Source organism: Hylaeus volcanicus, chromosome 3, assembly GCF_026283585.1.
Source record: "Hylaeus volcanicus isolate JK05 chromosome 3, UHH_iyHylVolc1.0_haploid, whole genome shotgun sequence".
In the NCBI taxonomy this organism is placed as follows: Eukaryota; Metazoa; Arthropoda; class Insecta; order Hymenoptera; family Colletidae; genus Hylaeus; species Hylaeus volcanicus.
The window spans coordinates 25,567,150-25,580,392 of record NC_071978.1 but is presented as its reverse complement, the minus strand read 5'-3'; the positions used below and the strand labels follow the sequence as shown (position 1 = coordinate 25,580,392).

General features: G+C 38.8%; 3 protein-coding genes across 3 annotated transcripts; 1 reads left to right on the top strand and 2 right to left on the bottom strand.

Annotated features, from left to right (window-relative positions):
* Positions 1–66: 66 nt before the first annotated feature.
* Positions 67–4,652, top strand: LOC128873659 (uncharacterized). The gene has a single exon (XM_054117371.1). It carries the CDS (start codon positions 67–69, stop codon positions 589–591), a length of 525 nt encoding a protein of 174 aa, XP_053973346.1. The 3' UTR covers positions 592–4,652.
* A 4,593-nt stretch (positions 4,653–9,245) lies between these two features.
* LOC128873147 (mitochondrial fission 1 protein) lies at positions 9,246–11,125 on the bottom strand. The gene is made up of 4 exons (XM_054116492.1): positions 10,907–11,125; positions 10,240–10,449; positions 10,061–10,166; positions 9,246–9,952 (listed from the first exon to the last, which is right to left on the bottom strand). The coding sequence occupies exons 1-4, from the start codon at positions 10,949–10,951 to the stop codon at positions 9,861–9,863; spliced, it is 453 nt and encodes a 150-aa protein (XP_053972467.1). The 5' UTR covers positions 10,952–11,125; the 3' UTR covers positions 9,246–9,860.
* A 301-nt stretch (positions 11,126–11,426) lies between these two features.
* LOC128873146 (dTTP/UTP pyrophosphatase) lies at positions 11,427–12,646 on the bottom strand. The gene is made up of 4 exons (XM_054116491.1): positions 12,382–12,646; positions 11,938–12,179; positions 11,736–11,882; positions 11,427–11,654 (listed from the first exon to the last, which is right to left on the bottom strand). The coding sequence occupies exons 1-4, from the start codon at positions 12,469–12,471 to the stop codon at positions 11,513–11,515; spliced, it is 621 nt and encodes a 206-aa protein (XP_053972466.1). The 5' UTR covers positions 12,472–12,646; the 3' UTR covers positions 11,427–11,512.
* Positions 12,647–13,243: the final 597 nt, after the last annotated feature.

The following is a 13,243-nucleotide window of genomic DNA, read 5'->3' as shown; positions in this document are numbered from 1 at the left end:
CTGCCCCACGGCAGCACCACCCTCGCCGAAGGCTTCACCTACATCGACGGTGAGACGGCGCGGCAAATGCGTCGGCCGGGCACGCTGCCCAACTCCGCCACGTCCGGTCACCGCTCCGCAGGCCCGATGGAGGACGGCTCGACGCCCCTGAGCATCGCCGCCGACAATTGCACCTCGACCGGCGGCAGATTGCATTACGCGAATCACTCTTTGCGCCGCACGCCCCAGCCGCCGCACCTACCCGCTCGCGACACCGAGAACAGCCCCTCGGAGAGGGCCCAGAACGACTCGCGGGTTCAAAACGGCGTACCAGGCGTGCACCACCACGCACCCCCGCCGCTACCGTCTAGACATCAACCCTCCTGCGGCCAGTCGTCTTATCCAACCCTGCCGATGAACGGGCACGCGACTCATCAATACCATCACTTTCCACGCGAGAAGGAGAGGTCCTCTGCTCGCGAAAGGAGCCGCGACCGCGACGTCGGCGTCCAGTCCGTCCCCCATCGGTCCGACAAGCACCGAGACGCCCAGATGGAGATGGAGATGCGCGACGGGATGGACATGGGCGACATCAGCCCGTATCGCGCGTAAGGATGGCTGCACCGTGGCCCGAATCGTAGCGAACGCTCTCGGACGAACGTCAACTGTGGATAGGCCGAGCGAATTGAACCGAAGACTGAACACGAACGTTGAACAGGGACGTCCCGAACGGTTAACGAGGCGCTTGTTTACGGTAGTATCGTCGTTACCGCGTGATATAATGGTAACGATCCAAGAAGCGGGGATGCGTTTCGCGATGGAATTGGGCGGACTCCCTTGGCGAATCGAATCGAAGACTGATTACGACTGACGTCGGCGTACGATATCGACGAACAATTAACCGATACAGGTACATTCCCGCCCTATACGGGCGCCTACGGTGCGCACCGATGAACACCGATCAAAATCAATTCTCGACGACTCCGCGCTCGTAAATCCTAACGATACCGATTGCAATGGTATGATATGGGAATTATGTTCCACCGTGAGCTCGTCTTACCCGTGCACGACTCACCGAGGCCAGCTAGGATGCGGTGGCTTGGGGAGGATTAGTCGTGGAATTGAGGAGGAATGATTGAAAATATCACAATGGACGAGGAGGAGACTGATTACGTGTCTCGAGTTGTTTGGGTACGCGTGTAATACGGCTGCAAAGCGGAAGAAGTTCACGGATGCGAAACGTACTCGAAGAATCGCGTCAAAGAGTCGAAACGGACACGGTATCGCGAGGACGGTCCCGCATGGTGGCAACAATCGTCTTCATCTTGGAAGCAAAGACGGTAGCGAAGCTTTGAAGCGTCCCTGTGGAAACCACGGAAAGATGAAAGCGCGGACGATAAAAGTGCAACGCGAACTCGTGAAATGTCATCTGCCGAATGAGCGTGTCCAATCCTCGTAGGGACGCGTCGTTTGTAAACGTCACATTGACGCGGTGACAAGGCGGAACTATCGAATCGAAAGTCGAAAAGGGAAACGTCGCGTTTCTGCGTACTTGCGAACGATTCAATGAGCGTTTCTGAGAACAGACTGTGCAGCGCGATGGGAATCGTCGCGAATCCTCAACCGTCTTTCGGCTGCGAATCCTCAACCGTCTTTCAGCTGCGAATAAGTGGTCTGAATAGAACGTTGTATTCAGGATATTCTGTTAATGATTTGGAGCCTCTCTTGCGTCGAACTCTTAGCGTTGCATTCGCCTGTGGGTATTTCGTGTTTTGTATTAATTGGTACAGTATCAACCCTTAGCAATTCAAGTCTTTTTTACATGCAGTCAGTCCCATAAATATTCGCACCCTCTATGTCTATTAAAGAAATTTGTTTAAATTAAATGGTAAGTAGGAAAAATTCATTTGGTTATATCAAAACTATTATTTAATTTAGTCAAACTTCTTCAATAGACATAGAGAGTACGAATATCTATGGAATTGCCTATATTTGCTTCCTGTTAATGTATTTTTGAGTTTCCTTTTTACCTTTAAACTTATGATGCATATTCGACGACGCTGATTATGTCGAGATCGTCGAGTGGAACCTCGAGTTCGATAGTGCGTGCCCGTTCGATGAAACGGAAGAAATTTTTCGGGCTAAGAAGGAAATCTTGAAGTTGACTGCAGCGCGATCGCTCAACCGAATGTTCCCCTGTCCCCCGCGAATCTAGAACGTAATCGCGTAACGAGCTTTCTTCGACTGGAGGACTCTTTTACGAAAACAGAGCTCAATCCTGGATATGAAGCTTTAACGGATAGAACGGGGTCAAAGTGACGTGCATTTTTCCTTCGAAACATCGCGTTTGATCGAATGCTGCAGTCGTCCGGCGTGCATCTTCCATCCATTCAAGTGTACACTGCACTCGGTCTCTGTTTCTAATTCGTCAAGCTTCGTTTGTTTTTAGTCTGTTATTTTAACTCTACAGCGTACAATTTCACGTGGAAGTCGAGTCAGCACCGAAGCATTTATCGTTAGCCGTCTCATATTTGTTCGTTATGGTGGTCGAATCCCACTCTGACGTTCTAGAATGAATGTCCTGATGTTATTGTCTCCTGGATTAAAATACTTCGGTGTCCCGAAAGGTGCCATTTCACTAATTTATTACGAGTTCTCGATTTTATCAATGAAAACGGACACGAATGGTTTATAAAAATATCAAACCTTTGGGATATTTACTTTACTTTTTATTGAATTCCGAGTAATTCTCGTATTCAAGTGACGAACTCGTCTGTGTTTATTTTTCTGTGGCAGCTGTATAAACAAATTTTTATCCACTGAAAGCTTTGGGTTAAACCTTGTACATATATATATATATATTTTTGTTTAACATGGCGAATAAAACTTTAAATAAAATATTAATAAGACATACAAAAATATCTTCTTTTATTATTTACTATATCTTCGCGAGAGTATTGCTCATGGATTGGTTGGTGACGCCTTCGCGACGAAAATGAGTTTAAACATGACCGTAAACAGGTTATTTTTAATTTCTCTTAAAACTGAACGCTCCTAAATTCCACAAATACTATATAATAGTCTTATTTTTACTAGGAAGACCTCGCTAACTCATTCGTAATACTTTCAAACAAGTTCAGTGTTAGATATAATATTTTTTTGTTTGAATTTAGTAGTAGAAACATATAAAACTTTGTTATTTTGTATTAGAAATGATAATTTATTTTTTAGACAAACATCTACGATATCTCGCGGTTGTAAGTAATATTATTTATATTGCTTAGGACTCTTAGGACAAAGCTGTGTCGATGTAAAAGCATTCTCGTGGCCTAAGAAGGTTGCAAAAAGTTGCAAAAATTGGTCAGGTGTCTTCGTCATACCAGTGCCTTTTTATATAAATTTCACCCATTCCGTTTCTGCCGTTGCCGCGATACTCCAGTATCAAAAAATGTCCGCCGGAAGCGTCTGACAAATGGAGCCGCGTTAAGATAGAAGCTGCTCCGGAGTTTCCAACCGCGCGAAATAGTTGAACGCCGTAGCTCGCGGCTGGGGAGCTGAGAAAGATGCGAACCTTGCACGACCAGATTATTTTTCCGACCGAGTGTACCCTGTGGAATTCCACGGTCACCCCAGCCGAGAAAGGTGACTGCACCTTGAATCGACTCACGACGAGCCGTTCTCGACCGTGCAGAAGCTGGATTCCAGCCTGAGGAGCTTTGATTCCGGAATAGCTTTCCGAACAGCTACGCCCAGCCGATTGTTTGGGGAAAACCTCCGGGAAAATCCTTCTGCGCGTTTTCACCGAGAGACTTCGTCAAGCTTCTGGAAATCGCGATCGTTTCTATCGAGAACCGTTCAACCTTTGACTTCGATGACTTCGACTCCGTTTCCCCCGATTTCGACTTATTTGTTTTCGAATAAGCTGTTCGGTTAGCTTGTATTTGCACGATCCTATGGTAAAAGTTTTTACACGATTCCTCCTACTGTTTCCACTTCTAATTCAAGTCTGGAATTCTACATTTATTTTCATTCGCGGCAGGCTACGTGTTGGATAGATATTAACGCGAGAAATTTCTATGCGTCCATTTAGCCTTTAATTATGATATAGGAAACGTAAATACAGCTGAAACATTAGTATCGTTATTCTTTTAATTTTGCTTTTATAATTCTCTGTTTACTTATCCTTTATCTCGAACCAAGAATTGATACATAAACGATCGACTTTAAATTCCCTCGGGAAAATCGTTTTTTACTTTTCAACCGAGCATTAATTAAGCACAAAGATCCTTGTTGGGAATGCGATCACGCTAACGCTCGTGTAAACTGAGCTTATTTTCTCAATGGTTTTAACGCATAAACGCGAAAAAGCAATTCTAGTAGTTTACTACCTCTGAACACTTTATTCGCTGCTGAATGAACGCTTTATCCGTGGCACACGTACATTGGTATCGAATTTCTGTCTGCAACAAACAGATGTTAAAAATTCAGAAGCTGTCCTGTACGTTTGTCTGATCCACCACATAAAACTGCGCTCGAAAAATAACGTTTGTGTCAGGGTAAAACATTTATTAGTCATTTGTCTTTCATTCCTCGACAAGGTATCGATATTTTTGTCAAACAATTGTCTATTTGATTTTCGAATAGATGAAATGTTTCAGTTTACTACTTCTTTTTTCTTCATCTTCGGCACGTGATAAAAGTGTGTAAAATGAGAAAAATTTCTGCGTCAGAAACACAAAAGGAACTCGAGGTTCTCGGTACGGTTCTCCATCGCAAGAAAGTCTCAATATTTATATATATATATATATAAGCGTTGCTTCAACGCGTACAAAATGTACTAAACTTCGACAGTGTACAAAACGAGCCTAATTCGTTTCGATGGTTAAATCTTGAGCGCATGAGTATCCTGTGAAGCCAACTGATGGCACATGTGCCCGCATGTGGCGTTCGTTGGCGAAGATTCGAGCACTGTGCCTTCGGTTGCCTTGGCTCTTCGGTCTGCACGCGACTCGAAACGCACTGTATCCAAAGAGATTACTCTTTGACCGTATCACGACTTCGTATCGTCAATAGTTTGTATTGCGTGTGCACGTCTCGATCAGGAATCTAAGATATTTCAACCGATGAATGATAATCCCAGTTATGCATCCGAAACCGTCTATAGTGACGGAGATGCTTGCGTTCTATCTTATCCAACTCGTCCCGACGAGATGCTCGCGGGATCGAAGTCGAGTAACTCGGAACCCAACCTAACGATAAGTCAGCTCTAAGTATATCAGATCTTATTTTTTAAGCAGCGTTAAGGGTTTCCGAGGAAGACGACAGCGCTACAAGGAAACGCCGATGGGTAAAACAGAACTGGGTAAAATTTGGGAAGAAGTATATTTTAAATGACGAATACTGCGTAGAATAAAATATTTTAAGTGGGAAGTGAAACTTCGACGGATGAAATATTTTTATTTTGGTAACCTGACGCATTGAGGGAAATATTTTAACTTTGTATTTCGAATTCGTACTTGAAGTATTGATTAAAAAGGAAGATGAATTGAGGAAAGAGATGATGATATAAAACAAGAAAATGTGACATTCGACAAAGCATGTGTAGTTTTAGGTTTTATTTGAAGACAAAGCTGATCTACATAATATATTTTTTAAATGTTTCCGAAAATACTGAATTAAAATATTTCAAAGTGGAGCCTCATTACTTTTCATATCCCGAAGAAAAAAAGATACTATTTTAAAAATATACGAAGTGAGCTATTTCATTTGTTACGCGCACAATTTCGAATAAAATAGGTGATTTACCATTGGAATTAATATTTTACCCAGCTCTGGTGAAAAGCACAGATGATCGATTACAAATGGATCTCGAACACCGTTTGATCGCGTTTTTTTTTTCAGCGATCGAGCCTGAGGATGTTCGTCGCGCTGTACGAAACCTTAATTAGTGTCCAATTGTAATTAACTATATTGTAATTGTAAATGTCCGGGGTCAAGTATCGTAGGTAGTCGACGGAAATGAAGAGGGTAATTACTCTATTACGATAGGTGAGGGCTAAGAAAATTATATATTTTACGATATGACTGTCGTACTAAGCGCAGGGTGGTGAGAATTGAATTAGGCGAATTGCCATCGTATCGTATTGCTAGTCAATCGACGCGCGTTGATAGGGGGAAGGAATCGATAAGAGAGACGAGAGCGTGGTAGATAGCGTGATCGAGTAAAAATTAATCGTGTCACGAATATTAAATTATTGTACAAAATTTAATGCCGATAGTTTGTAAGGCCTATCGTTTTACGAGATCGACGTATGTTTGTATCGTACAACGTATCTAGTACTATGCGCCAGGTCGCAGCGGCGCTCAACCTTGTATCTATGCACACGATACATTCATGTTCCTTTCGCATACGAGGGACCAGCTGGAGTTCTAACTGGTTTCGAGTAACATAATCTAACGTAACCCAATTTTTCAAAAATACCTGACCTAAAAAAGACATTCTAGATGAATCTTACTGCCAAGCCTAAGTAACAACGTCGAATGTGTTCTTCTCAACTTGGCACTGAGAATATTACTTGTTTTGTAAAGAAAGTTTTTTTTTTTAACATACTGGCAATATGTATAGGGGGTGAATGTCTCTGAAAGGTGAACGACTCAGCCTCTTTCAATCTCTGCTACATTCTGATCGGTTTGCAAATTCCTCAAATGGCGGAAACGTTCCTACAGACGAAATCTTCACGTTTCCCAACTTTCTTCTTATTTTATAAACGGGACTCGAGGATTTCGCGGAAGTTTCTTTTAACACTTTATCGATCGCAGGATTCGAAGCGAAACTTATGCTCGCCGTTTTCCCGGGACACGACATGCTAGAATATTCTTAAACTATTTGTCAACTCTCGAAACATCATCCAGAAGTATCTGTTTTTAAACGATTAACTTGTTTGACAAATTTTAAAAGCTTTCGCACATGAAATTCTAAGATCATTCTATTTCGCGCATAAAATTAAAAGATTTAGCGCATGAAATTGTAGCCAGAAAAAAATATTGCTGGGAGAAATAACAATCGAATTCAGCGCAGTTGACTATGCGCGATAAAAATTCTCACGTTAACGAAGTTGTATTATACTCGAACCAGGAAGAGCTCTCACTGACCTGTTCCAGTAGCGGCTGACTTCGGTGTCCATCCCCAGTTCTTCGACCTCGTACACTCTAAATCGTTTCCAATTTCCAAAAAATAAAAAAAAATAAAAAAAAAATAAAAAAGACTGAGGGTCTCACGAGGCTTCACGAAGCTGGCAAGCATTGGAGTGACCAACCGAGGAAACGCGTTTGAAAATTCGTATCGGGGCATCGGCTGGCAAAACGAGAGCAAACGTGCGCGCGATGACATGTACATTCGTGTAAAGCATAGCGGAGCCTTATTGAGAAAGCAATATGCATCCTTAAACAAAACAAAACTGCTTAAAAGTATTTTCAAGCTGTTAATTCTACTCGAATAATTAATTCCTATACTAAGTAACGTCGAGACGTCTCGGTTCTCGCAAAACGCAGCCGTCTTCTGCTGGCACGTGACCACGTTTCGATTATCTATCTATATATGTATGTAAACCAGAGATGGGCAAAATTTGATTCGACATGTAGGTAACGAATAACAGAAAACAAATAGCGTTTTATTCGCTACTTTTACAAAATCGAACAATTAAAGCTTTTATTTCTTCGCTCTGAAATATTTCATTCCACGAATCGAGGTCTAATGTTTATTTAACGAGTATCGGATAAACAGTTGTCCATCTTTTGTTCGCTTTGGAATTTATCTCAAGTTTTTACCCATCTCTGTAACCCACGGATAGCTCGTTCAAACTTTAAGCGTCCTGTTTCCAACGCACAATGTTTTTACTTGTCCCCTGAGCGATTGATATGTTTACTTCGATCGTTTGCACTGCCATGTAACGCTTAAACCGTGTTTACTTTCATGGGAGACTGGTTTTTTCCTCTTCGACGCGATCAAAACCGTCGTTTCCACTTTATTAGTCACTTTTCCGCGTTTTTGTAAATATCGTGGACCGCGATGTATGGCCCTGGTGACATAATTTATATTACTAATACAATCGGCTCCTTGCGGTCGGCCATTTTGGAGAGCTAAAATAGGGTTACTTTGCATTATACGGAATATCTTTTCATGAGAAATTGAAGAAGATTAATCCATCTTTCTCGTCATGAAAATTAATTAATGCAAAGTAACCCCTTTTTTTCACAATTCTTCATGTTTCGGGAAGCAGCGGATCTCTAAGGAGAATCCAACTCTATACTCTCTTCCTTGTATAAAGGATAACAGTATTAATACAGCCCACTGTATATCCAAAATGGTAAAAATATTGTATCAAGCCACCGTCTGCAAGGAGTTAAAACAAAATGTTCTTTATAAAGCATTTCTCGTTACACCGAAAAAGTTGCTTACGAAACGGCACGCTGTAACGTATACGCCATTGAATATTGCAGCGACCGTTTCGAGGAAAAGGCTGTTTCACGATTAATATTTGTTTTCCAAGTTGCGTTTGACATTGGTACACGTGTGTATGCATGTTCGAGGAGTCGATATTATACCGTGGGCCACGACCAGTCATCTCGGGGCTGCTTGTAAATACACTTCCGATAATAGCGTGTGTAAGAATCATTCGTCGCCTATAAGATACGATTTTCTCCCATTTAATGAATCTTTATTAAAATGTACGATAAAGACGTCGAGCGTTTGGTCCTGATTCCGCCGGTCATTGTTTTCATCGCTTTTAGGAGCGGTTGGAACCGATCGAGGCTGTAAATAATGTTGCGAATGAGACGGCGGGAAAATGGCCGACGGGAACACGACGTTGCTCGAGGAAAAATAGTAGCGTATGCTCCGTATTTTGGCGTAAGGAATAAGCGAACGTGGAAGACTCGTAAAAACCGAGTGAGACGGTGATTTTTAGCGAGTCGTTGGGCCATAACATAGGTCGCTAAATATAATATTATAGGGATATTCCAGCGTTATTTTGTACATAAACAACTTTATCAACGGATATTAAGAAGTCATCAATAAATCTATATATAAAAAGTATGATTCCTGTCGTATTATCTTCCACCAAATCCCCCTTTATCCTAGCAGATAAATAAATTAATTATCATCGAGCTGAACGCACGGAGACGCGATAAATGTAAATCTAATCGGATCGATTTACGATACGCTAATATTCGCGTTGTTAATTTTGAAGAAAAATCGATGGAGTTGGTTCTGTCGTAACACAAAACATTTATTCCGTTAAACATTTATGTAACAATACATGTAGATAGGATCGTACAGTCGTTTCACCATTATGTACAAAAGCTATATTTATTCATACTGAAGCTTTGGTATAAGCAAATATCGTGTGTTCCCCTGGTGTGTGTAGATATAAATTAAATCTTGACAAACACTATACGCTTAACTAATTGAACGACGAAACTTGAAACATTCGGAATGTTTTTTTTTCCCCATTCATAAAGCAACGAAATACAAATATTACGAAAATCTTGTTTCCCTTATATAAAAAATGAACACTCACGATTTTATAATACACAGTTATAATAGATTTTACGACAATCTGGAACAACAATACACATATCGGCGCAAGCGATATCCATCTCTCTGGTTTGCTTATCGTTTTTGTAAAAAAAAAAAGAATGACAATTTGTCGTTCTATATTACGAATTGTATCGTGGTTTATTCAACTTTCACGAGAAATTACTACTTTTTTGTTTCTTTATGAAATCTTCGTATATCTCGATTAACAAATTGTGGATAATATTTCGTACAAAGCAACTAGTTCACATCACGTAATAGTCACAAATTCTCTTTCTTGTGTTAATTAATGTTTTTTAGTCATCGCAATCCCGAGACCAAGGATACTTGCAACGCCAATAATAACCCCTCCTGCGATGGCCATGCCGTAGAGACCCTCTGTAAAAAAAAATGTATCGTACTAACAGTATATAACCACATCATATCTCGAAACAGAACTGATTAACGATTCTTATCTATCTACTATCAATAATAGTGGAAAGATACCTTTCTCCATTTTTTTCTTAATCAGTGTCTCCAAATGTTGTACTTGCTGATTGCCAGGTTCGACTCTAAGGAATGCTCTAACGAATGCTAAAGCTTTCGAGTATTCCTGCAACACATGATGTTTAATTAATTGATATTTAAATGTAAAAGTCTGAATGAATCTTTAAGAAAAAATTTACCTTTATTCTAGCATTCCCAATAGCTAAATAATAAAGACAATCTCGTTTTTCACTGTCACTATGATTGCTATACAAGTCTTCCAATAACAATATTCCTTTTTGAATATCTGCTGGATATTTACTTCTAACAAGGCACCATGCGTATTCAAATTGTGCCTTCTGCGTCACAGATGCTGCACGTAATTGTTCATGATAAACACGTTCAAATTTCTGAAACAAGTAAACATATTTTACATACAAGCATATATGTCAATATGATGCAATAATTGAAGGATGATTAACTCCTAAATGACGTCATCATCTCTTTGTAACTAAAACATTTAAAGTACAGTATTGTGTTATATTTACTAAAAAAAGTATACTTATGTAACTCATATTTTAAACATCGCAATAACACTTCTGAAACACTGCACTCTGATTTTATAGCAAACGAACAATAACCAAAGACCTTAAAACGAGGAAAACAATAATTAATTCCGCATAACCTCTACAAATTCTCGAGACGTTCGATACAATTGTACATTAAAAACGAGGTTAACCAGAATAGAAAATTGTGCTGTAAACGAAAGGGTTGGTTTCGACACTTTATCTGTTGTCCTAATTATTGTACAAAGAAACGTGAGCAAGCTAAAAGTCATTTCCATAGTATTTTATCGGAGGTACTTACCTTTAAATCGTCAGAAGAAACAACTTCTTCCAGTACATCCTCCATCTTCTAATATAGATTCACACGAACTGCACGGGAAAACAATTTGTCTTATCCTAAATTCTACCTTAAGAGAAAAGAACTCATCACAAATCCACTAAATGCGTTCCGGCAAATCGTACTGTCAAAGGCAAAGAAACAATAAAGTGCACATATACCTTTCCGTTTGACACTGCTATTCATTGGTGAAATAGCAACGCGGCATTACACGTGAGATTTAAATGATTTTACAAACAAAAATGGCCAGAATTCTTATCTAGATAAAAATATTGGATAACGAATAAAAGATAAACAATTGTGTATCTGAAAATAGTCCGAAATATTTTATGATTGATAACTAGAAATTTAACTTATGAAAAATTTGATAGTATAATATAAAAATTTTCTGTCTCAGAGCAAAAAAAAAAAATGAATTATATAATTATAAATATATATATTATTACATATAAAAATAGTGTGCATATGAAAAAGGGAATAAAAATTGTGTGAACCATTTGTCTTATAAACATTTATTACAAAATAGATTATTTAATATTTATTACAAAAGTTAACTACATTTTGTATGTATTATGTATTATTCGAAAAAAGTTCATTTAAACGTTTTGTCGTCGCGTATAAAGGCATTCCCATTACACAATAAAAATCACCATTAACTTTTTCAACTAGACACCCACCAAGTCCTTGTACACCGTATGCTCCTGCTTTATCCCTACAACAAATGTTGTAAGTAGCAATTATTTCACATAACACAAACTACTACTTGTGTGTAAAAAGGGAACTTTATGCTCACATAGGTTCTCCTGATTGTATGTACATTTGTATTTGTTCTTTTGATATGTCTCCAAATTTTACCTTTGCAGACTCATAGAAATTTATTTCTTTTTTGGGTGTTTTTAAACACACTCCTGTGTAAACTGTATGTTCTTTATTTGCTAAACTAAAACATAATTCATCAGCAACTTATCAATTTAATTTAAAAGTAATTATTTTACCTTGACAACATTTCAAAGGCCTGTGACTCATTCTTTGGTTTGCCATAAATAGTATCACCCATTGCGACCAAAGTGTCTGCACCAATTATTAAAGAAGGTGGCACAGGATCTCCTTTTAATCTGTCGTACACTTCTTGTACTTTATACTTTGCTAGATCTTGAACATATTCTCCATTATTTTTATATGCACATCGGTCCAAATTCTCATCATATACAGAGGCCACTACTTCCACATTTATACCCTAGTATACAAAAAAGTTAACTACAGCAAAAGATTTATTTCTGTAGTATTTACACAATAATATTTTTTTTAATATTCTTTAAACATTCCTAAAGAATGTACATTTTGTTCAAATAGGTTAATGCAATGGTTTATGATGATGATATCCTTGAGTTGTTCTTCAATATTAATATGTGTTTTTTTCATTGTAACAAAGGAATTACCAATTTTTTAATTATTTCATATCGTCTTGGAGATCCACTAGCTAAGACAATTCTGCCTGCTGTTAAAGTTTGCATTGTTTGTTGCAACATCTTTTCTCTAATGAATTAATAGAACGTTGAATAAAAGGAATTTTAAACTTTCAAACTTTCTTGCATAAATTTTAACACGTATTTATTGTTTGCATTCGTGGTATGCATACAAAATTAAATGCTCTTGCACGCACGTGACGCGTTAGTGTTATTAACTTTTATTAGTGAATCTAACGTTTCCAGATGTCGCCAGGTATTACATCTTCCGGCACCAAGAATACGCGCGAGTCCAATTTCGTTTTTTTAAATAATGAATCTAAAAACTATGTGAGTCTACTAATTAAAATGTATACAATGTAAACACCGATGAATTTCATCATAAGCTGTCGAACTCTAAGTATCGAAACTACTGGCCGTGACAGGATAATGGATGTCCTTAACAGGAAAACTGGCGGGGGGTCGCCCGACACAATTCTTTCATTTGACGCATTTCAATAACATCTATGTTTTGAATTCTATAGTTTTATTTTGTATAGTATTACTTGTTTTATTTGTCTTTATTGTAAATTGCTTTATATTACATTTTGGTCGTGTTTTTCGTGGGCTATTAAGCATTTTATCAAAAGGGGGAAGTATCGCTATCGGTAAAAATTTGTTTCCCTGATATTTCGTATTTCTTGGTGATTTAGGGCGTTGTAAATCTATAATTCTAAAAAACGGTTATTACAAAATTTTCTATGCATACGATTGAGTCTTGACATTGTTACAACGAGTGTCATATTTTATTTTGTAAATTAGAGTAACGTTCGGAGACGAAGTAAATTAAATTCTC

Bases quoted from the DNA above. Each gene is read 5' to 3' on its own strand.
- LOC128873146 (XM_054116491.1), bottom strand. From the start codon at position 12,471: ATGTTGCAACAAACAATGCAAACTTTAACAGCAGGCAGAATTGTCTTA. The intron at 11,883-11,937 runs GTAAAATAATTA...ATTATGTTTTAG, and splicing joins GCCTTTGAAATGTTGTCAAG to TTTAGCAAATAAAGAACATA. The intron at 11,655-11,735 runs GTGAGCATAAAG...CATTTGTTGTAG, and splicing joins ATACAATCAGGAGAACCTAT to GGATAAAGCAGGAGCATACG.
- LOC128873659 (XM_054117371.1), top strand. From the start codon at position 67: ATGCGTCGGCCGGGCACGCTGCCCAACTCCGCCACGTCCGGTCACCGC.
- LOC128873147 (XM_054116492.1), bottom strand. From the start codon at position 10,951: ATGGAGGATGTACTGGAAGAAGTTGTTTCTTCTGACGATTTAAAG. The intron at 10,450-10,906 runs GTAAGTACCTCC...TACTTGTTTCAG, and splicing joins TTTCTTCTGACGATTTAAAG to AAATTTGAACGTGTTTATCA. The intron at 9,953-10,060 runs GTATCTTTCCAC...TTTTTTTTACAG, and splicing joins TAAGAAAAAAATGGAGAAAG to AGGGTCTCTACGGCATGGCC.